Genomic DNA, 23,215 nt, shown 5'->3' on the forward strand with positions numbered 1-23,215 from the left:
CTCGTTCCTTCCTTTGGTTAGAATTCTGAAGCATCTGGCTACACAGAGAACATTATATAAATTCCAAGTGCTCTTGTAAATTGGGCAGCAGAGGAAGTGACAACAGCATGATTGACATAAGACACAGTAATGGGGCATATTTCAGGGGTTTCTAAATCAAGCTTATTCTGTACCTGCCCTGGGAGTGTTTGATGGGGACAGTGTAGAGGGAGCTTTATTCTGTATCTAACCCCGTGCTGTACCTGTCCTGGGAGTATTTGCTGGGGACAGTGTAGAGGGAGCTTTACTCTGTATCTAACCCCGTGCTGTACCTGTCCTGGGAGTATTTGCTGGGGACAGTGTAGAGGGAGCTTTACTCTGTATCTAACCCCATGTTGTACCTGCCCTGGGAGTGGTTGATGGGGACAGTGTAGAGCAGAGGTCGCCAACATGTCGATCACGAGCGACTGGTAGCTTGCGGTCTGCCAGTGAGTAGCTTGAATTAAAATTTGGAAATTTGGTCTCAAGCTAACTAGCTTGCCAACTTTTGTAAATGACACCAGCGCCTGAATCAGCGTCATACCATATGTCCTGGTCCGACCACCGTAATTAATAACATGGGTGACAATTGTGACCTGCTGTAAGTGTGAATCGACATAAGTCGAGGACCGTCTGTACTAGCATAACTGTGCTGGCTAGCTTAAAGCAGGAAAAATAATCCACCCTTGTTAACATCATGGACACAGAGGCAGGTCCATCCAACAAAAAGCAAAAGACGTACTATTTCCAACAAGAGTGGGAGAATGATTTTTTGTTTTCAAGCATTAAAGACAAGTGTGCCTGATTAATCTGCAGCGTCAGAGTTACAGAAGGAAAAAAGAGTAATGTCAAGGGACATTTTGCAACAGTGCGCAAGCATTTTGAGAGGGATTTTCCCCACAGGAAGCAGCCTGCGGTCACAAAAGGGAAGTGAACTAAAAGCTGCAGTGCGGAGACAGCAACCTTTTTTTATGAGACCAACCAAAGAAAGCTCATGTGGCAACAGAGGCGCCTTTCAAAGTTGCTCATTATTGGACCAAGGACAAGGCAACATTTACAGCCAGTGAGATTGTGACGGGCACGATGACTCTGTTGCTCGAGTCGTTATTCAAAGATTTCAAAAAGAGCCCTGAAATGACGTCTGCCATTTCAGACCTGCAGTTAGGAGCAAACACCATGGCAAGAAGGGAATTATCGGCCGACATGCTGGAGCAGCTAGAGAGGGATTTAAGTACATACAATAAAATAGAAAACACTGGAAAAACTCAGCAGGTCTGACAGCATCTGTGGAGAGAGAAACAAGAGTTAACGTTTCGAGTCCATATGGCTCTCTTCTTTACGGACTCGAAACGTAAATTCTGTTTCTCTCCCCGCAGATGCTGTCAGACCTGCTGAGATTTTCCAGCATTTTCTGCTCTTATTTCAGATTTCCAGCATCCGCAATATTTTGCTTTTATTTAAGTACACGCAAGTGGTTTTCTATTCAAGTTAATGAATCGGGCGACACAAGCAGTACTGCCCAGTTGGCAGTGTTCGTTCAAATGGAGTTTGAAGACTTCACCATTAAAGGGGAATTTTTGACATTGTTGCCTCTAAATTCCACAACCAGGGGAGTTGGTATTTGCAACAAGGTAAAGAATTATTTCACAAAAAAGAACGTGCCAATGGAGAAGCTTGTGGCAGCAATAACTGATGGGCACGCCAGCAATGACTGGGCGTCGTGCCGCTTTCAATGCAAGTTGGAAAGCAGACCCCGATTTCCCTTGTTTCTTGAGCTACCACTGCACCAATAGGCCAAAGCAGTGGGGTTTGATCACCTTATGTCTCCTGTTGTTAGAATTATTAATTCGATTTGTGCAAAGGCCAAACAGCACCGGAGCTTCAAGTCATTTCTCAACGAATTGTCAGCCGCGTATGGCGACCTTTTGCTGCACACTGATATCCGCTCGCTTGGCCGGTGGAAATATAATGGCATTGATTTCTTTCACTTTTGCCAGAAATCAAAGCTTTCATGGAGTCAAGAAACGAAGGTACCACCCAATTATCAAACATTGTGCGGCTGATTGATTTGGCTTTTCTCACAGATGTGACAGAGAAATTGAACACCCTGAGCTGTGAATTGCAAGGGAAAGACAAGCAACTGCTGACATGATTAGTGCAGTGAAAGCTTTCAAGTCGAAATTAACCTCCTGGTTAACAGTAAGTGCAGAAGAGGAAAATGCAACACTTTCCTTCTGTGCTCCAAACACAGGCATAAACTGAAGCTGCTGCTGGGCTCCTGGACATTGCCGAGCACCGTGAACTCCTGACCAGGCTTGGCCTAGAGTTCAACGACAGGCTTAGTGACTTTGAGCAGCTGGAGCCCTGCTCAAACCCCTTCATAGAGGTAGATGTTAGTGAGATCTCTGAACAAATTAGTGTGCTGTTTAACCTGAATTGTGCCACTATGGAAATGGAGATTGTCAGCCTTCAAAATGACATTCAGTTGAAATCAAAGCAATCTGCCACTAATTTCTGGAGTCTCGTGGATTCCGAGGAGTACAGTGACATTGCACAGCAGCAATGAAAGCCGCTTCCCTGTTTGGTTCTGCCTATCTATGCAAATCCGTCTTTTCCGACATGAACTTCATCAAACCCAAATTTCCAACATGTCTGACAACGAGCATCTGAATGACTCCATCAGAGCTGCTCTCTCAGGATACACACCAGATTACACAGTACTGGTAGACACCATGGAGTATCCAGTTTCACACTGAAATAAAGGTTAAGAATCAATTTTCTTCATTTTAAATATATATGTTTGTAATTCAACTGTAAGAGCATAATTTGTACCCTTATCAATCCATATACTTTCAATACATGTTTTAGTAGTTCAGGATACTTTTCATTAATCAGAAGTAGCTCTCATTAAAGGAAAGATTGGCGACCCCTGGTGTAGAGGGAGCTTTACTCTGTATCCAACACCGTGCTGTACCTGTCCTGGTAGTAATTGATGGGGTCAGTGCGGAGGGTGTAGAGGGAGCTTTATACCGTATCTAACACGTGCTATACCCACCCTGGGAGTGTTTGATGGGGACAGTGTAGAGGAAGCTTCAATCTGTATCTAACCCCTTGCTCCACCTGCCCTCGGAGTGTTTGATGAGGACAGTGTAGAGGGAGCTTTCTTCTGTATCTAACCCCATGCTGTACCTGTCCTGCAAGTGCTTGATGGGGACAGTGTACAGGGAGCTTTACTCTTTATTTATCCCTGTGCTGTACCTGTCCTGCAAGTGTCTGATGGGGACAATGTAGAGGGAGCTTTATACTGTATCTAACACATGCTATACCCACCCTGGGACTGTTTGATAGGGATAGTGTAGAGAAGGGGTGGGAACCTTTTTCTTATTAAGGGCTACTCACACATAAAAACCAACTTAATTTATTTTTTTAAGAGAGAATACAGAAATTTCTTTTAGATATATAAAGGGTAAGAGAGAGGCAAAAGTGGACATTGGGCCGCTGGAAAATGACGCTGGAGAAGTAGTAGTGGGGAACAAAGAGATGGCGGAGGAACTGAATAGGTACTTTGCATCAGTCTTCACAGTGGAAGACACGAGTAACATCCCCAAAGTTCAAGAGAGTCAGGGGGCAGAGGTGAGTATGGTGGCCATTACCAAGGAGAAGGTGCTAGGAAAACTGAAAGGTCTGAAGGTGGATAAATCACCTGGACCAGATGGATTACACCCCAGAGTTCTGAAGGAGATAGCTGAAGAGATAGTGGAGGCGTTAGTGGTGATCTTTCAGGAATCACTGGAGTCAGGGAGGGTCCCAGAGGACTGGAAAATCGCTAATGTAACCCCCCTGTTTAAGAAGGGAGTGAGGCAAAAGACGGGAAATTACAGGCCGATTAGCCTTTTAGAGTCCATTATCAAGGATGAGATTTCAGAATACATGGAAGTGCATGGTAAAATAGGGCAAAGTCAGCATGGTTTCATCAATGGGAGGTCATGCCTGACAAATCTGTTACAATTCTTTGAGGAGGTAACGAGCAAGTTAGACAAAGGAGAGCCAATGGATGTTATCTAATTGGACATCCAGAAGGTCTTTGACAAGGTGCCGCACAGGAGGTTGCTCAGTAAGATAAGAGCCCATGGTGTTAGAGGCAAGGTACTAGCATGGATAGAAGATTGGCTGTCTGGCAGGAGGCAGAGAGTGGGGATAAGGGGGTCCTTCTCAGGATGGCGGCTGGTGACTAGTGGAGTTCCGCAGGGGTCAGTGTTGGGACCACAACTTTTCACTTTATACATTAATGATCTAGATGAAGGAACTGAGGGCATACTGGCTAGGTTTGCAGATGATACAAAGATAAATGGAGGGACAGGTAGTATTGAGGAGGCGGGGAGGCTGCAGAAGGATTTGGACACGTTAGGAGAATGGGCAAAGAAGTGGCAGATGGAATACAACATGTGGAAGTGTGAGGTCATGCACTTTGGTAGGAAGAATAGAGACATAGACTATTTTCTAAATGGGGAGAGAATTCAGAAATCTGGAGTGCAAAGGGACTTGGGAGTCCTAGTCCAGGATTCTCTTAAGGTTAACTTGCAGGTTGAGTCGGTAGTTAGGAAGGCAAATGCAATGTTGGCATTTATTTCGAGAGGACTAAAATATAAAAGCAGGGATGTGCTGCTGAGGCTTTATAAGGCTCTGGTCAGACCACATTTAGAATATTGTGAGCAATTTTGGGCCCCGTATCTCAGGAAGGATGTGCTGGCCCTGGAGAGGGTCCAGAGGAGGTTCACGAGAATGATCCCAGGAATGAAAGGCTTAACATATGAGGAACATTTGAGGACTCTGGCTCTATACTCAATGGAGTTTAGAAGGATGAGGGGGGATCTGATTGAAACTTACAGAATACTGAAAGGCCTGGATCGAATGGACGTGGGGAAGATGTTTCCATTAGTAGGAGAGACTAGGACCCGAGGGCACAGCCTCAGAGTAAAGGGAAGACCTTTTAGAACAGAGATGAGGAGAAACTTCTTTAGCCAGAGAGTGGTGAATCTATGGAATTCATTGCCACAGAAGGCTGTGGAGGCCAGGTCATTGAGTGTATTTAAGACCGAGATAGATAGGTTCTTGATTGGTAAGGGGATCAAAGGTTACGGGGAGAAGGCGGGAGAATGGGGTTGAGAAACTTATCAGCCATGATTGAATGGCGGGGCAGACTCGATGGGCCGAATGGCCTAATTTCTGCTCCTATGTCTTATGGTCTAAATATTGAACTCACCCACTGCTTTAATGTGATGTCTGAATTTGCTTTTCCTTAATGAGCCTTGTTATGTCTGCTGGCACTGATGATGCTGCTACTCGCAACTGGCTTTCCAATTTCACGGTCTGTTAATTTGGCAAACAGACAGTTCTTTGTGAAACAAATTTTTGGAAAAATCTGCTCCCAGCAGAATATAGTTCCAGACAGCGATGCAACTTTCAGCACATGTCTCCTCAAGTTTGGAAATTCATTGGCACCGATATGGAGTCTGTAGAATTCCAGCAGAGGCAGGTTATTGTATTTGGCCTTAAGTTCAATGTTGCTTTGCCGTTCTATAACTTCATGTTGAAGTTTTTCAGGTACATTGGCTACTTCCATATTGAGCAGTGGGACAAAAATGTTTAATTCCAGTTCCTTCATGTTTAGGTCTTGAAATCACTCACAACATTTTTGCAGTAAATTTGCACACTGCCTGGCGTACTCCACCCTTGTTGCAAGTTTTTGTTTCTGAAGGGTAGGAAAATGCACCGTGTTGCCCCTTTTCCAGTTGCATTTACACAGCTTTAATTTGGCTTCAGATGATTTCACATTTGAAAGGAAAGGAATAAGAATCTGGTTAGGCCCTTACAATTTGACATTGAGCTCAGACAGATACTGCGTAATGTCGACCATGAAAACCAAGTCAAACAGCCATTTGTTGTCGCTCAGCTTGGTCACAGGTTTTCCTTTTGGCTCCATGAAAAATTTCACTTCGTCACTGAGTTCATAAAACCGCATCGGCATACCCCACCCCACCCACCCCCCCCACACCCCCACCACCCCCCCACCCCCCCCACCACCACCCCCGCCCGCCCCAGCTGAGCTATTGCATTACATGATAGTAAACTAAATCACTGTACTCTGATTCAAGGTCTTTCAATAACTCTTTAAAGTGACAGCCGGTTAACCCTCTACCTTTAATGAAGTTAATGCTTAATGCTACTGTCCACATTATGTTGCTCAGTCACACGGACTGCACGCATAGATTCTCCTGATGAATGGTGCGGTGACGTACAATCAACTTACTTGGATCAGAGTTGAGGAGTTTCATTTCTTTCTTGTTTAGAGCAACTGATCCCTTTTGAGATCTAACCATTGCTGAAGCACCACCACTATTAAGACCGCTTAATTTTTCAGATGATAACTGAACCTCGTGCATTGCCGGTGTGACCTCCTCAAACATATCTTCACCTTTGGTGGTGTCATGCATTGCCATTAAAGCAAGCGATTCCTCTCGAATCTCAAAATCTGCTGTGATTCCACGCAGAATGATCACCAGTTGTATTTGTCTTGCCTGTCGTCTCATCAATGGCTGGAGAGTAAAACTCGAAATCAGCCGCTGAATCTTTCAGAAGCTTTTCAATGTCTCTAGCCACATCATTAATTCGATCTGATACGATCCTGCGAGATACGCTCACATTCTCAAATAACTGGATTTTCTCTGGAGCCAGTAAAGCTGCGGTCGCAATGATGCACTCCTTTACAAACTCTCTTTCTGAATGAGGCCTGGCCCCATTTTGTGATAAGTTCACACACCACATAATCGGCTTGCGTCACACTTTCCACCACCTTTGTCGGTCTTGTGAAGATTGCTTGCTGCGCACTCACATTCTTTTTAAGCGCTTTAATTTTGTCCACTCACACTTGTCCTTGAAATTCCTCATATTTGATGTGCTTCGTGCTGTAGTGTCTTTTCTACGTTAACTTTTCTCCTGACAGAAATCGCTTCTCCCCAAATCAGACACACAGCTTTGCCTTTCACCTCCAGGAAAAAATAATCGTTTGTCCATTTTCCATTAAAAACACGACGCTCTGCATCCACTTTTCTTCCTCTCTTTGCAGTCGTCATGTTTTATTTTTATTTTTTTTAAAAACTGTGAGAACACCATGTGCAGCGAAACCCCGAGCACATGTATTGTGTGGGAACAGAGGATTCTGGGGCAAATGTCAGAACAAAAGAGCTGGAAGGAAGCAGTGGGACATTTAATAAAATTCCACCTAAAAAATTACTTTCTGTATTGAGGATTGCTCAATACTCCTGGCAGACTACTCTCAGGCTCCCCGAGGGATTTGCACTAATCTCAATGCTGCCGACCTTTGCTCCATCAAAGGGGGAATACGGCTAGTTGCCTGCCTTCCACAGTTACGCAGAAATCTCCGAACATCGCGTGGTGCTGTTCGAGAGGAGTGCAGCCAGAAAATGAACTCAGTCTCCACCAGGCTGATCTTCATTGTGTCTGGCGAGAGGGAGCTGCTTCTGAAATGGTGCGAATAGTGTGTGCGGAATGAAGTCCCCACCGGACCGGGGCTTGTGGCTGCGTTACCTTCAACCCACTCAAAGGCTGGAGCTCAAGCAGCTCCTGCCCATTCAGACTTTGGCGTTCTGGTTCTCCTTGGTTTCCAAGATTCGAAGTGACTGGGCCAGATTTCCCCAGCTCTCAGGGGATGGGCTGAGAAGTGGGAGGCCTAAAATGGTGGAGACATATGATTCACATGCACGTGATATGTTTTTTGAAATCTCACCGCAGGCCAGATGACAAAGTTCCAGGGCCCGGGCCGGGGCTTCCACCTTGGTGTAGATGGAGATTTACTCTGTATCTAACCCCGTGCTGTACCTGCCCTGGGAGTGTTTGATGGAGACAGTGTAGAGGGAGATTTACTCTGTATCTAACCCCCTGCTGTACCTGTCCTGGGAGTGTTTGATGGAGACAGTGTAGAGGGAGATTTACTCTGTATCTAACCCCGTGCTGTACCTGCCCTGGGAGTGTTTGATGGAGACAGTGTAGAGGGAGATTTACTCTGTATCTAACTCTGTGCTGTACCTGTCCTGGGAGTCTTTGATGGAGACAGTGTAGAGGCAGCCTTTACTCTGTATCTAACCCTGTGCTGTACCTGTCCTGGGAGTGTTTGATGGGGGCAGTGTAGAGGGAGATTTACTCTGTATCTAACCCCGTGCTGTACCTGTCCTGGGAGTCTTTGATGGAGACAGTGTAGAGGGAGATTTACTCTGTATCTAACCCCGTGCTGTACCTGCCCTGGGAGTGTTTGATGGGGACGGTGTAGAGGGAGATTTACTCTGTATCTAACCCTGTGCTGTACCTGCCCTGGGAGTGTTTGATGGGGACGGTGTAGAGGGAGATTTACTCTGTATCTAACCCCGTGCTGTACCTCTCCTGGGAGTCTTTGATGGAGACAGTGTAGAGGGAGATTTACTCTGTATCTAACCCCGTGCTGTACCTGTCCTGGGAGTCTTTGATGGAGACAGTGTAGAGGGAGATTTACTCTGTATCTAACCCCGTGCTGTACCTGTCCTGGGAGTCTTTGATGGAGACAGTGTAGAGGGAGATTTACTCTGTATCTAACCCTGTGCTGTACCTGTCCTGGGAGTCTTTGATGGAGACAGTGTAGAGGGAGATTTACTCTGTATCTAACCCCGTGCTGTACCTGCCCTGGGAGTGTTTGATGGGGACGGTGTAGAGGGAGATTTACTCTGTATCTAACCCTGTGCTGTACCTGCCCTGGGAGTGTTTGATGGGGACAGTGTAGAGGGAGATTTACTCTGTATCTAACCCTGTGCTGTACCTGTCCTGGGAGTGTTTGATGGGGGCAGTGTAGAGGGAGATTTACTCTGTATCTAACCCCGTGCTGTACCTGTCCTGGGAGTGTTTGATGGGGACACTGTAGAGGGAACTTTACCCTGTATCTAACCCCGTGCTGTACCTGTCCTGGGAGTGTTTGATGGGGACAGTGTAGAGGGAGATTTACTCTGTATCTAACCCTGTGCTGTACCTGCCCTTGGAGTGTTTGATGGGGACAATGTAGAGGGAGCTTTATTCTGTATCTAACCCTGTGCTGTACGTGCCCTTGGAGTGTTTGGTGGGGACAATGTAGAGGGAGCTTTACTCTGTATCTAACCCTGTGCTGTACGTGCCCTGGGAGTGTTTGATGGGACAGTGTAGAGGGAGCTTTACTCTTTATCTAACCTCATGCTGTGCCTGTCCTGAGAGTGGTTGATGGGACACAGGTTGCCTGAATTAGGAATTGTTCCTTTATCCGACACAAGCGTCGGTGACCCTGATGTATCTCTCTGCCACATCTTCTAACGCTGCTGTTTCTATCAATGTGCCTATAAACTGCCTGTTTCTCATGTTCCAGATCTTGTGGATACAATGGCAACATCTCGGAGTTACCAAAAGCTGCTGTATGTGTGGCAAGGATGGCACAACAGCGCAGGAAATGCACTGAGAAGCAAGTACCCTGAATTTGTAAAGATGAGTAATAAAGCCTCTCAAATGGATGGTAAGTAACTTTACCCCAATAAAGTGAATCCCATATAACAGTCAGACATGGCTGCTGCCTCCTAGGAAGAGGTTGGCAGCAATGTTGAAAATTCCTGTGTTTTTCTCAGACCAGGAATAATAGGTCAGAGTCTATTCCTTCTTGAGAGCACTAATGTCTTTCAATTGATTTTCTGAAGCATGCTTTATCTCAGCCCAGAAGTTTTGCTCTTATCTTGCTGATGTTAAGAGTGGGTCTCTAAGTGCCCCCGCCCAACCTCATAATGGGTAGGAGAGGAGTGGGATGAGAAGATTAAAAACAGAAAACCCAACTCCAACTCTGGTTTTACTGGAGGGATCAATTCATTAAATATTTTAATCATGTGACCAGCTTCAGCTTTGACTGTGTTTGACGGGTCAGGTTTCCCAGGGAGCAAGGTGCTAGGAGCTGGAAGCTGCAAGTAAGAGCCTTCCCAGCATTGCTTGCAGTTCAGGAGGAGCAGGAGTGCTTTTCCCCAGCCTCTTAAGTTTCCCACTCCATATGGTCCGACACCCCGGTATCAGAACCCCTCCCCCCCACCCCAATATTGGACCCCCCTCCGCAATTGACCCCTGTGACCCATGCATGGGCCCTGGTTGCTGATTGTTCCACCCCTCCCAATCTTTGGGATCCTTGGGTCCCGCCGACTGACCCCATCCCAAATCTCAATGCATCCTTCCCTCCACCCCACTCCCCAGCTGTGGCCAGATCCTGCAGACCCTCCCATCCAACAGCTGAACCAGCCTTTCAATCTGGCTGCCAGAAGCCCTAAAATTTACAACAATTTCTGCTGTAAAAGTTTACAGGTCCTCAGGTAAATTACATTATCGGGTTTGCTGGCAACTCCTCCCCTGCTCCCTCCCTACTTCCCTGTATACATCAGGGTTTAAGAGTCAGCCATGTTGGCGTGGGACTGGAGTCACATCGATCAGACCATCTAAGAGTAGCAACATCCTTCCATACAGGAAATGAGTGAACCAATTGGATTTTTTGTGACAAGTTGATAGCTTCATGGTCACTTTTACTGATCCCAGCTTTTTATTGGCAGATTCTTAAAAGCAGAAGACTTAAATTCTCAAACTACTGTGCTGGGATTTGAACTCATGTTTTCTTTAACAATCATCCAGGCATTGGAATTATTCATCCAGTAGCATAACCACTATGATCCTGTAATGTTAGTATAACCTACTGGGCAGGGATTTGGCAATGATAAGTAGGTACTGTTGTAAGATGTTGTATGTGTCTGCATACCATTGTAATGTAAAGGTGTTCAGCAGAGCAAAGGTTAATGTGGGACTGGAGAATAGCACCGCCAATGGTATGATGTATAGAGTCACATGGTAATAGACTGAGAGAACAGTCTAGAAGGAATACTCTGGAACCAGCCTGCATGGAGGTAACAGCATCATGCATGACCATGCCTTAGGTATGTAAACAGTTAAAGGTTAACAATAAACAGTTCATGTTTATGTATACAAGTCTCAAGATCTCATCGTTGAGACACCATAGTCCACCATATTGCAACATAGTTGGCAGCAGTGGGAGATCATCATTATCAGTGTAGTACAACAGGTACCACAATATTGGCACTCCTTGTAGTGAAGTCAGTGAGAGGTCAGTGAGCACTGAAGCCCTTCCTCACTGCAGTGATTTGGAGTTGGACACTATAGTTTTCTCATCTTTCTTCAGGTGGCAAAACATGTCTCTTCATTGGTCCCAGGAATCAACAAATGGGCTTCCTCCAGCCTGTGTTTATAAGGGTCTGACACGTATAGGGTTAATGTGGGACTGAGTACAGTATCACACACACTGTATTGTAAAACAGCACATGACCTGCACCCAGAGTCAGTTGAGAGTGTTGGACAGAGCCGTGTGTACCAGCAAGCATGCAGACAGCTCCTAGCTTATACCGTTTACTGTATACTTGTGACTTGTTCTAAAGACTTACAGTTAACCTACGTATGACTACAAAGACTTCTTCAGACCTACCGAACTGTAACCAACACCCTACAACAATGTGTGTGATCTAAGACTTGAACTGGCCCACATCTCACATGCCTCACACTCTGAGTAGTCCAGACCCCCACTCAGTACAAATCCCAACCATGCCCCATTAAATTTGAGCAGGGAAAAGTTTGAGAATACTTGTCAGGACTGAGTCATTTACCAGCACACCTGGTTGGATCATGTAAAGCAATTCTCTGCCTCTCGCTCCACATTCCAACTGTGCCAGGGATTAAGGATAATCCCAGACTCATTCTTGACGGAAATTGTCTATCCCAACTCTCTTTCTCAGTTCCACCACTTTCATCTCAAATGCCAAATGTGCCAAGTTGATTTTTCATTTTGCTGCCTTAGCCCCCTCCTATCTCCCTGCTCCAAGCCCATCAGTTCCCCCCTGGGTGTCTCTGGCTCACCCCTAATTGCCCTTGAACTAGGTAGCTTGCCAGGCTATTTCAGAGGACAGTTAAGAGTCAACCACATTGCTGTGGGCCTAGACCAGGTAAGGGCAGCAGACTTCCTTCCCTAAAGAACATTAGCAAACCAGATCGGTTTTTATGGCAATCAATGATAATTTCATGGTCACCATGACTGGGACCCGATTTCAATTCTAGGTTTTTACTGAGTTTAAATTCCACCAGCTACCTTGAGGGGATTTGACCCCGTGTCCCCAGAGCATGAGCCTGGGTTCCTGGATTACTAATCCAGTGACAGTACCTCTACGCCACTCAGTGACCATAGCAATGGCATAATTTTCTTTCCCCTTCAAAGCTACCATTGTCAAGCCCATCCTTAGCCACCTACATTTCTTGTCTATATGCTTCTCCTTAGCAACATCTCCTTGAGGCCAGCCTCCATATAAATGCTGCCAATAGCAAGTTCTAACTCCCCTCCACCACCCCAGACCTCATGACAACCATGATGCTGCATGACCACATGTGTAACATCCCCCTTTTTCTTAAAAGGTGTGAAAGTCGGGCATTGGCGGGGGGCAGGCGGTGTCGGGCCTCGGGTGAGGTGTCAGATCGGGTTGCGTCGGATTGGGCCTGAGGGAGATTGGGGGTGAGGGTCAGGCCTGGCGGGATGGGGAAGAGTCGCCATGGGGATGGGGGTGGATCACGTGGACTGGGGTGTTACTGCCAGGAGTGTAGTCCCTTGGGGGTGGGCGGGGTCTCGCAGGTGCGGGTGGGAGGGAGGTGGTGGGGGAGAGCCATGAGGGGTTGTGGGTAGTGGGGGAGTCCCATGGGGGTGAGTAGTCAGGGGGTGTGTGGGGAATCCCGTGGGTCTGTACAATAGTTACCTGGAAGATAGGTAACTTCTATCTAACCTGTTCAAATCCCGCCAGACTCCGTGCTATAGTCCCAGATTCCATCTCCCTCCTTGGTCACAAGTTGAACCTGACAATGTCCACACTCGGCCCAATTTGACCCTGAACTGAGCTTCAAACTGCATATCCCATCCATCAACAAGACTACCTTATTTCTACCTACACAATGTTGCCCATCACCACTGCTCCCACACCCAGCCCCATCCACCTTCATTCATATCTTTCCACCTCCGGAATCTCCAATAATACTCAGCTGGACAGATTGCCATGTTCCACTCTGCATATATTACAATTGGCCCAAAGTTTTGCTACCCATGTTCTATCCTGCACTAAGTCCAGCTTCTCTGTCACAAATAAATCAACCTCCAATTGCTGTGCACTGGGAACCATTGGAAAATGCGATTTAAATTGCAAATTTTGGATGGTTCCAACTGGGTTACACCAAAAAGTTAGGATTAAAATCTCCTATCTTCTAGGTAACTATTGTACAGACCCAAGGCTTCTGCACACCCTCAAACTACTCACCCCCATGGGACTCCCCCACCACCCACAAATCCTCAGGGCTCTCCCCCCACAACACCACCCCCCCCCCCCCCCCCTCCACACCTACGAGACCCCTCCCAGCCCCAAGGAACTACACTTCCGACAGGAACTCCCCAACCCACAAGATCTCCCCCCCCCCACCCCATCCCCATGGGGACTCTTCCCCACCCCACCAGGCCTGACTCTCACCCCCAATCTCCCTCAGGCCCAATGTGACCCAACCCGATCTGACACCTCACCCGAGGCCCACACCTCCCCCAATGCATGACTCTCACCCCAACCCCCGCAACCTCCAACCCTCACCACCAACCCCCGGCCTCTGACCCACCCCCACCGCTAACCCACTCTGCCCGACCCCATCTGAGCCTCACCACCTACACCTGACCTCTGACCGCCATGACCTCCGAACCCCTATCCCAACCTCAGACCCCCAAATATTACCCACTTACCTTATACACTTGCCTTCTCCCTGGCCTGTCAAGACCTTTAAACTTCAATGGACCTTTAAATTACCTGGTTTATGGCAGCTAGTGCTGTCAAAAAAAAAGGGACTTGGCCTCCTTCCCTTTGACAGAACTGCACCTCGACGTTAATCCCTGGGGACTGCCCGTATCCCGCCTGGCCAGAGTTGGGAGGTCAGGCAAGACAGGATGGAAAAAAGATCAAGGTTAAAAAACTAGGAGTGGAGTGGAAATCCATTGCCACTCCCAGGAAGTTTATATCCTCACATGGCTTGCTGACAATTTTTGTCTGATGACAATCCTGTGAAACATCTTGGAATATCTGAGTGAGTTAATGGCACTGTTTAAATGCACGTTGTTGTTAAATGGCATGAAACTTCCACCCTCAGCCTTGTAGTGATAGTTAATCGACTCTGTTTGCAGGATTTAAAGACACGGGAGACTATTGGAGATCCTGGTACGATTCAGCGACATTTGCAGAGGATCTTGAAAAGATCTATGACCAGCTCAAACCGCTCTACCTTAATCTTCACGCCTTTGTGAGGAGAAAGTTGTATGACAGATATGGATCCAAGTACATCAATCTGAGAGGACCTATTCCTGCACATCTATTGGGTAATTACTGTCACCTGAGAACTAGCATTCCTTCCAAATGAAAGCATTACAATTAATTGGTAGTGGGCTTAAATAGTTAGCATGAGTTGTATTCAACAGGAGATTCTTCCAGTTGATCACAGGTTTAGACAAATATATGGATTGTTCTAGAGTCTCCAGCAAGTAACGATTAAAATCACAGACACTGCTGCAAGCAACAATCTGGAGGAAAGAAACTATTGGAAGTGGAGCAAAAAATGCTGTTTGACTGAAAGTCAAGGATCATAAAAGCATAAGAAACAGGAGCAAGAGTGACCTACCCGGCCCCTTGGGCCTGCTCCACCATTCAATTTGACCATGGCTGATTCTCAACCTCAACTCCACTTTCCTGCCCTATCTCCATATCCTTTGATTCCTTTAAAGTCCAAAAATCTGTCAGTTTTCAGTATACTCATTGACTGAGCACCCACAACCCTTTGGGTAGAGAGTTTTCTCCTCATCTCAATTCAAAATGGCCGACTCCTTATTGTGAGACTTTGAACTCTAGACAGTCCAGTCAGGAGAACTATCATTATCAGCATCTACCCTGCCAAGCCCTCAAGTTTTCCAAAAGGTGCCACATGAAACATTGTTGCACAAGGTAAGGGCTCAATGGGGTGGGATAATATATGAACATGGATAGAGGATTCATTAATGGACAGGAAACAGAGAGTAGGGATAATTGAGTAACTTTCAAGTTGGTAAGCTGTTATTTTTGAAGTGTCACAAGGGTCAAGTGCTGGAGTTTCAGCTGTTTACAAACTATATTGATGACTTAGATGACTGAATGTAAGCTATCCAAGTTTGCTGACATGCAAAACTAATTTAGAAAGTAAATGGTAAAGAAGGTCCAAACGCCTCCCAAGCAACATCATAAACATCCCCCAAAACAAGCAAAAGAATCTGCAGCTACTGGACTACACCAGTTCACACCTCTGCTTCAGTTGTCATTTTCTTAAAAGTTCAGGTTTGTACTTCAATCTGCTTCAATCAGATAACTTCTCATTTCTCTAAACTCCTAACAGGACAACCCTCTCACCCCAGGAATCAATCTAGTGATCCTTTGTTGTACCTCCTCCAAGACAAATATATCATTCCTTAGGTATAGAAACCAAAACTGCACACAGTGCCCCAAGTGTGGACTCACCAAAGCCCTGAATAATTGCAGCAAAACTTTCTCATTCTTGTACTCCAATGTCCTTGCAGTAAGGGCCAACACTTGCCAACATACTTGCTTGTGGTACCAGCATATTAACTTTCTGTGTTCCTCGTACCAGCACAATCAAACCTCTCTGAACACCAACATTTAATACAAAAAACTACTGCGGATGCTGGAAATCCAAAACAAAAACAGAATTACCTGGAAAAACTCAGCAGGTCTGGCAGCGTCGGTGGAGAAGAAAAGAGTCGACGTTTTGAGTCCTCACGACCCTTCAACAGAACAGTCGAAACGTCGACTCTTTTCTTCTCCACCGATGCTGCCAGACCTGCTGAGTTTTTCCAGGTAATTCTGTTTTTGTTTTTGACCAACATTTAATAGTTTCCCCTCGTTTAAAAAATATTCTGTATTTCCACATTTTTCCAACCAAAGTGTCTAACTTCTCATTTCCCCACGTTATGCTCCATCCGCCACCTTCTTGTTCACTCAATTAGTCTCTCTATATCCATTTGCAGTGTCTTTGGGCATCATTTGAGCTCACTCACAGAGTAAAAATCAGGCGTTTGGACCTTCTTTATCATTTACTTTCCAAATTAGTTTTGCATGTCAGCAAACTTGGATAGCTTACATTCAGTCATCTAAGTCATCAATATAGTTTGTAAACAGCTGAAACTCCAGCACTTGACCCTTGTGACACTTCAAAAATAACAGCTTGCCAACTTGAAGGTTACTCTCTGTTTCCTGTCCATTCTCTCCAACCAGCAGAGCTATTTTATCCTCCTTTAAGACCCACTTTAAAGCTCCACTTGCTTGGCTACGATTTTGGCCACCAGTCCTTCTTTGTCTCGGGGTTAGATTCTGCCTGATTGCTCTCCTGTGAAGCACCATGGGTGATTTCATTATGCTAAAGGCAATATAGAAATTCATAGGCCTGATCCCGAGTCAGAGGGAACACAACTCGCCAGCTCCAGCAGCCCAAATGCCAGTTTAAGCTTTAGCGAGCGTTGATGGGCATCAGACTGCCCTCACTCGGGAGGAAGTCCTGCCTTGGAGAGCTGCCGGCCAGATTGACCCTCCAGCCACAGTGCTGCAGTGGCCAGAAGAGGCACTGCAGCGAGCTGACTGGAACTAAGTACCGGGAACTGGGGGACAGGTAAGTGGCAGGGGTCCAAGGGCGGGGAGGGTAGGGAAAGCTTGGTGAGGGGGGGGGAGGGGGCAGTCACAAGGGGGGGGCAATTGGAGTCTTGGCGAAAAGGCCGGGGCAGGGGGGACGAAGGTCACTGGGCCCAAAGAGGAGGGTGCCCCCAGCCAGAAGGGTCCTTCAGATGGAGGTGACCCACCCCCCACCACCGCCCCCCCCCCACACCACCCAGCCTGAGATTGAACTCAGTTTATTTCCTGGTTTTCCCCTCTGACCTGTTATCCGCCAGCCAGCCTAAAAATTGAGGTTGGGCGGGAAATGGCCCTTAATGGCCATTAAGTGGCCGCTTAAGGTCCTTAATTGGGGCGAGGGCAGGCTTCCCGTCCGAGGCCCTGTCCGCACCAGCATAAAATCGCAACCAGGTCATGGTTCCCGGAGGGAATCTGTGCAATTTCTCACTCCTTGCCACACACTAGGACACCCCTCCGCCCCGCCAACTCAGAACCCACCGGGGTTGGTGGGTGGAGAGTATAAAATTCTGGCCAAAGTGTTGTTGTGGACAGAGGCATCCATTCTTGCTCTTTCTCCTCCTTTCAGGTAACATGTGGGCCCAGCAATGGAACAACATCTATGACATGATGATCCCATTCCCAAACAAAAGCAATATCGATGTCACTGATACGATGGTCGCAAAGGTGAGTTGATTGCCTTGTGTGGTTCCACATTGCAGCAATGTTGGGGCTTGAAGGTTAGTATTTCCAATCGGGAATCTCTGACAGAAAAATCTGGATGATTGACTCTGTGTGAAGGTAATTACGTAACCGATAAAACTTTCATGCAATATTTTGGGCTCTGAACAATTTTCTCTTGCCTAACCTGCTGCCACGTGAAACAGCTGAGACTGTAGGCGGAGTTTTCCAGTCCCGTTTGCAGTAGGAGTGATGGCGAGTGGGGATGGTGGTGGGGGATGGCGAGTGGGGATGATGGTGGGGATGGTGGTGGGGTGGGGGGGTGGGGGGGGTGTAGAATTCAGTGGGAGGGGCAGAAGTCAGTTTCTCGCCGGCGTGAAATCACAGCGGGATCACCCGATGGTGTCCGCCATTGCGGATCGCGAATCGCGCTGGAAGCTGCCGTGAAACCGATTTGCTGATAGGATGCAAAGTAAGAATTGCACCCCTCCCCCTCCACGCCCGATTTACCATTTCACCGGAAAACACACGGGTCCAGAATCCGTCTGGACAAGCGAGACACGCAGAAGTCAGGACTTACCATTAGGGCCTTGCTTGGATGGTGGACATCCGAGGAGATGTTGCTGGAGGTCTACAGCTACCGGACCCTGGAGGGACACGTGCATTGCATGCTGCGTGGGTTCTCATGGACATGGCTCCACCGCAAAGCAGCTTTCGGATAATGGGAGGTCTCCATGCGGCAGCTTCGAATTCACTGATGCTTCAGACCTGCTTCGGGAGTTCAGGGACTTCTCCATGGGCTCTCACCACCTTCCAGGGACTTCGCCAAGCGCAGGTACAGATGAGCAGTGAAGTGAGGTGGGTGGCGATGGGGGAGAGAAAGGTCTAGGTGTGAGTGGGAGAGGAAGGTGTACCAGGCAGGGTGATGAGAATGGGAGTTGGTGGGGGGGTGGGTGAGGGTGTTATGGCCGGGGGTGGGGGGCTGAGGTTGGGAGGGGGTGCGAAGGTGTCAGAGGAGGTAAGGTTGGCCTGGGGCAAAAGTGTTGAGGTGAAATTGGGAGGAGGAGTGAAGGTGTTGGGTGGGTTGAGGTTGGGGGGTGGAGAAGGTGTAAAGGGGGAGGAGGTAGTAAGGGGGGGATGGAATGTCCAGGTGAACGTACATGGAGGGGTCTGTGGAGTCAATGTGAGCCTCCTGGGGAGCAAACTAAGGGTGGTAGGATGGAATGGTGAATGTGAGAGGGGGCAGAGCGAGCCAGTAGGGTGGGAAGGTGAGGGTGCATCAGTACCAGTGGAAGGGGCAGCGATGGTGGTTGGTGTGGACACGGAGGCAAATGTGGACACTGGATGTGGGAAGGACGAGGTCAGGGAGGTCAATGTGGATGGGGATGGGATTTTCAGGAAGGTAGAGAACATGCACGTTCACCTGGACACCCTGGAAAGACGAGGGTTCGGGCTGGTAGGTGACGGTGGGGAGGTGGAAGGTGATACCAGGGGAGTTGACAGTGATGGGGGAAAGGACATGGGTGACTGGGGGGGTGGAAAGGATGGGGGAGCTAACAGTATGCTTCACAACTACCATGGTTGTTGAAATCAAAAGGGAACAGAGCCTCATGTTGGACGGGCACAGGTGCTGCTGGGAGTGCGATCAGTGGGTAGTCGGCTCAGATGGACAACTGAAGGAGAACCCCAGCCGGCAGCACTGAAAATGCTCAAGACAGTGAGATGAATGTGATGGATGAAGGCTCTGTGTGCGTGGGAGAGAGCTTGCACGAGGCTCCAAAAGGCCCCGTCACACACACACACTTCTCTCCCCAGATTCACTCCAGATCCTGCGGCACGCAGCTAGACTACTAGAGGGGGTTGGGGTTACAGGGGGAGAACTCACAAAGCCTGCAAATGAAGCCAAAAGACAACATTATACATTATTCAGTGAAAGTGAATATATTTTCAGTTTATAAAGTGACAAAATATGTTCACCCATGCAACCACTTGATTTCAAAATTTCTTAACTTTTCTAGGCCTACCACCTCTTCTAGGTGCTGCCCTGACATCCTCAGCAGGGGTGAAGACAACCTGTCCAATGATTGGCCCTGTTGCCTCTGATGACTTCGATGTGCGTCCTCTAGAGAGCCGAGGCCTTGAGGGCCTCAGCTTGCTTTGGTTGCCCTCCTGTGGGCCAGCTGCTTCCTCTGCAATGACAAAGGACGACGTTGAGGGGGTCATATGCAAAAGGGGACTCACAGTGTGTAGGCAGCCTCAGATTCCTGAGTGGATGACCTAGGGGTTTCCAGTTGCTGCTCCTCCTCCCACTGGGTGCCCAAGGGCCCTGGCCTGTCTCCTGAGGGGAAGGAGCACCTGGAGGGACATCAAGGTGCCCTGTTTGCCTCTCGCATTGCCACTTAGGCACTCACCCATGGCTACCGCAATGGAGTGCAGGTCTGCGCTCTTCTCCACATTGTGCTGGACCAGGGTCTCCATCCTTCCCTTTGAAACCTCCATATGTGCACATGTGAGCATCACTTCATCAGAGAGCAGGCAGATGCACTCCTCTGACTCACGTGCCACTCTGTTGAAGGCTTCCAACGGCTCTGTGTGATGTTCCCCCACCTTCTGCTGACTCTCCACAATGAGTTGGAAGGCCAAATCCAGAGGCTCATCATCTGACTCAGATGTCTCTTCCCCAGCAGTCCTCCGAGTGCCGGGGAGCTTGGTTGAACCTGCTTCCTCCTGCTGCAGACACGTGCCCATGCGGTGACCACCAGAATGTGAATCTGAGCCTGCTCTAGATCTAGGTCCCACCGAGTTGTGTGTCTCTGCGCTGGTGCAGGGTGTGGGTAAACGCTGTGACGGGTCTTCCAGGCTGCTTAGTTCCAGCTCTTCAATGGAGGAGGTGTCCTCCTGGCTGGAGGTGAGGACCTGGATGGAGCTGAGGGACTGGCTGCCTGAGGGTGTCGGTCACTTGGCAGAGCTCCCTGTGAACCAAAGTAGAGATAATTAGTGCATGGCAGCAGAGTCAAAAGCAGGAGAGAGAGAACTCACAGTTGCGTTCAGAGAGGGATGATCTGGTGCAGGATCCTCAGGAGAGTGTTCGCCACCGACCTCACTGTAGGTGTAGGCACGGTCCAGGTCCTCACCAGTCAGCACGATGGCACCTCCTCAAAGTGAGTGAGGGGCCTAATGTGGGCCACTCCACTCCAGGTCTGGGACCTCTCCTTTCAATTGTCAGCCAGCTTCTCCAGTATGCAAAGAAATGGAGAGAGTGTGAGCAGGACACATGCCACAGCAGATGATAGGATGTGAGGAATGTTTGTGTGGTGAGCGGAGCCATGGATGGGGTGAGGACGCGAGCTGCAGAGGATATGAGCCTGATGGAAATGTGAGGGTGTGAGTGTGAGTTAGTGGTGTTGTCCCTTCAGGTGTGAGATCCCTGTGGATGTGTGATGGGTTTGTGTGTGTGTGAGTTGAGAGTGATGAGGTGGTTGACTTACCCTGGCATAACGGATGAGAGCATTCATCAACTCCCTGCACCCGTTGGCTGACCTCCTCTGTTCTCCATTGGTTCTGACCGCCGCTGCCATCACCTCCCAGGCCGTATTAGTGACCCTTGTGGACCTCCCACCACCAGAGATAAGGACATCGTGGCAGGTCTCAAAGGCATCCAAAAGGCACCCCAGTGAGTCGTCACTAAATTTGGGGCTTAATGTCTTCTTTGCTTTTGGGGCCAACTGTCACATGGAGCGGTCCTGGTCTGAAGACTTGAAGATGGCTGTGCTCTGCTTTAAATATAGCGTCCGGAGCGAGGAAGCACTGAGGTCATGGCGTGGCGGGCAAATCCGAGCCCTCCCACCCGCGATCCGGCGTGTTTACCGTGAATGCATTATTAATGAGGCAGGACATGCCGGGAAGCGGACAATACAGCGTGAAAACCCCCCACCCCCGCAGGCAGGAAAAACATCACTTTTCACGCCCACTACCGAACTTTGTGCAATTCAGGGACGATTCTGCCTGAGGGTCAGCATAAACATTTTGAAGTTATAAATTTGAGTGCCACCACAGTAGGTAAGTTGGTACTTGTTATGCATCAAGCTCTTTATCGCTTTATCTGTAATATATTATCAGGTAATGTATCAGGTATATTATCTATAATGTATATAACAGGTACTGTACCCTTTTATCTATAAGAGATCATCAGTTAGTATATGCCATATATTTGTAAGCAGCTATGTCCAGTACCTATAAAACAATTGAAATACTGCACCCCAGTATCTATATTGTATGAAGGTACCCTATCCTTCTATCAGTAATACCTCATCACATACATTCTCTATAATACATTATCAAATAATATATCTGTAATATATAGAAGGTTACTTGCCATTTGGACATGAGCTGCTTCAGTATCTGAGGAGTTGCGAATGGTGCTGAACATTGTGCAATCATCAGCGAACATCCCCATTTCTGACCTTATGATGGAAGGAAGGTCATTGATGAAGCAGCTGAAGATGGCTAGGCCGAGCACACTACCCTGAGGAACTCCTGCAGTGATGTTCTATAACTGAGATGGCTGACCTCCAACAACCACAACCATCTTCCTTTGTGCTCGGTATGACTCCAACCACCGGAGAGAGTTTCTCCCTGATTCCCATTGACTCCAGTTTTGCTAGGGCTCCTTGATGCCACACTCGGTCAAATGCTGCCTTGATGTCAAGGGCAGTCACCCTCACCTCACCTCTTGAGCTCTGCTCTTAAGTCCATGTTTAAACCAAGGCTAATGAGATCAGGAGCTGAGTGGCCCTAGCGGAACTCAAACTGGGCGTCAGTGAGCAGGTTATTGCTAAGCAAGTGCCGCTTGATAGCACTGTTGATGACCCCTTCCTTCATTTTACTGATGATCAAGAGTAAACTGATGGGGCAGTAATTGGCCGGGTTGGATTTATCCTGCTTTTTGTGGACAGGACAAACCTGGGCAATTTTCCACATTGCTAGGTAGATGCCAGTGTTGTAGCTGTACTGAAACAGCTTGGCTAGGGGCGCAGCAAGTTCTGGAGCACAAATCTTCAGTATTATTGCTGGAATATTGTCAGGGCCCATAGCCTTTGTAGTATCCAGTGCCTTCAGATTTTCTTGATATCATGTGGAGTGGATTGAATTAACTGAAGACTGGCATCCGTGATGCTGGGGACCTCCGGAGGATGCAGAGTTGGATCATCCATTCGGCACTTCTGGCTGAAGATTTTTGCAAATGCTTCAGCCTTATCTATTGCACTGATGTGCTGAGCTCCCCCACCATTGAGGATAGGGATATTAGTGGAGCCTCCTCCTCCAGTGAGTTGTTTAATTGTCCACCACCATTCACGACTGGTTGAGGCAGGACTGCAGAGCTTAGATCTCATCCATTGGTTGTGGAATTGCTTTAATGTGTTTCATGTTACAGTGTCTATAATGGATGTAAAGTACCATATCATTGTATCTATGCTATATGTAAAGTACCATATTTTTATATATTTAATATTGTATTTGTTACTGTATCTAGTTTATAGATATATATAAATGTATGTGCTATAGCCTTCTTTCAAAATATATTATCAGGCACCATATCCCTGTTTCTATAATTCTTACATGAAATCATATCTATATAATAT

At 47.6% G+C, this 23,215-nt stretch overlaps 1 protein-coding gene across 1 annotated transcript in view; it reads left to right on the forward strand.

Annotated features, from left to right (window-relative positions):
- Positions 1–23,215, forward strand: part of ace (angiotensin I converting enzyme (peptidyl-dipeptidase A) 1) — a 189,415-nt gene that overhangs the window by 70,330 nt on the left and 95,870 nt on the right. Inside the window, exons 4-6 of the mRNA XM_078529837.1 lie at positions 9,458–9,601; positions 14,375–14,566; positions 17,482–17,579. Of these exons, the coding sequence (XP_078385963.1) occupies positions 9,458–9,601; positions 14,375–14,566; positions 17,482–17,579 (434 nt within the window). The remainder of the gene's footprint in view (positions 1–9,457; positions 9,602–14,374; positions 14,567–17,481; positions 17,580–23,215) is intronic.

This window comes from Cetorhinus maximus, chromosome 25 (assembly GCF_964194155.1).
Source record: "Cetorhinus maximus chromosome 25, sCetMax3.hap1.1, whole genome shotgun sequence".
Taxonomy (NCBI): domain Eukaryota; kingdom Metazoa; phylum Chordata; class Chondrichthyes; order Lamniformes; family Cetorhinidae; genus Cetorhinus; species Cetorhinus maximus.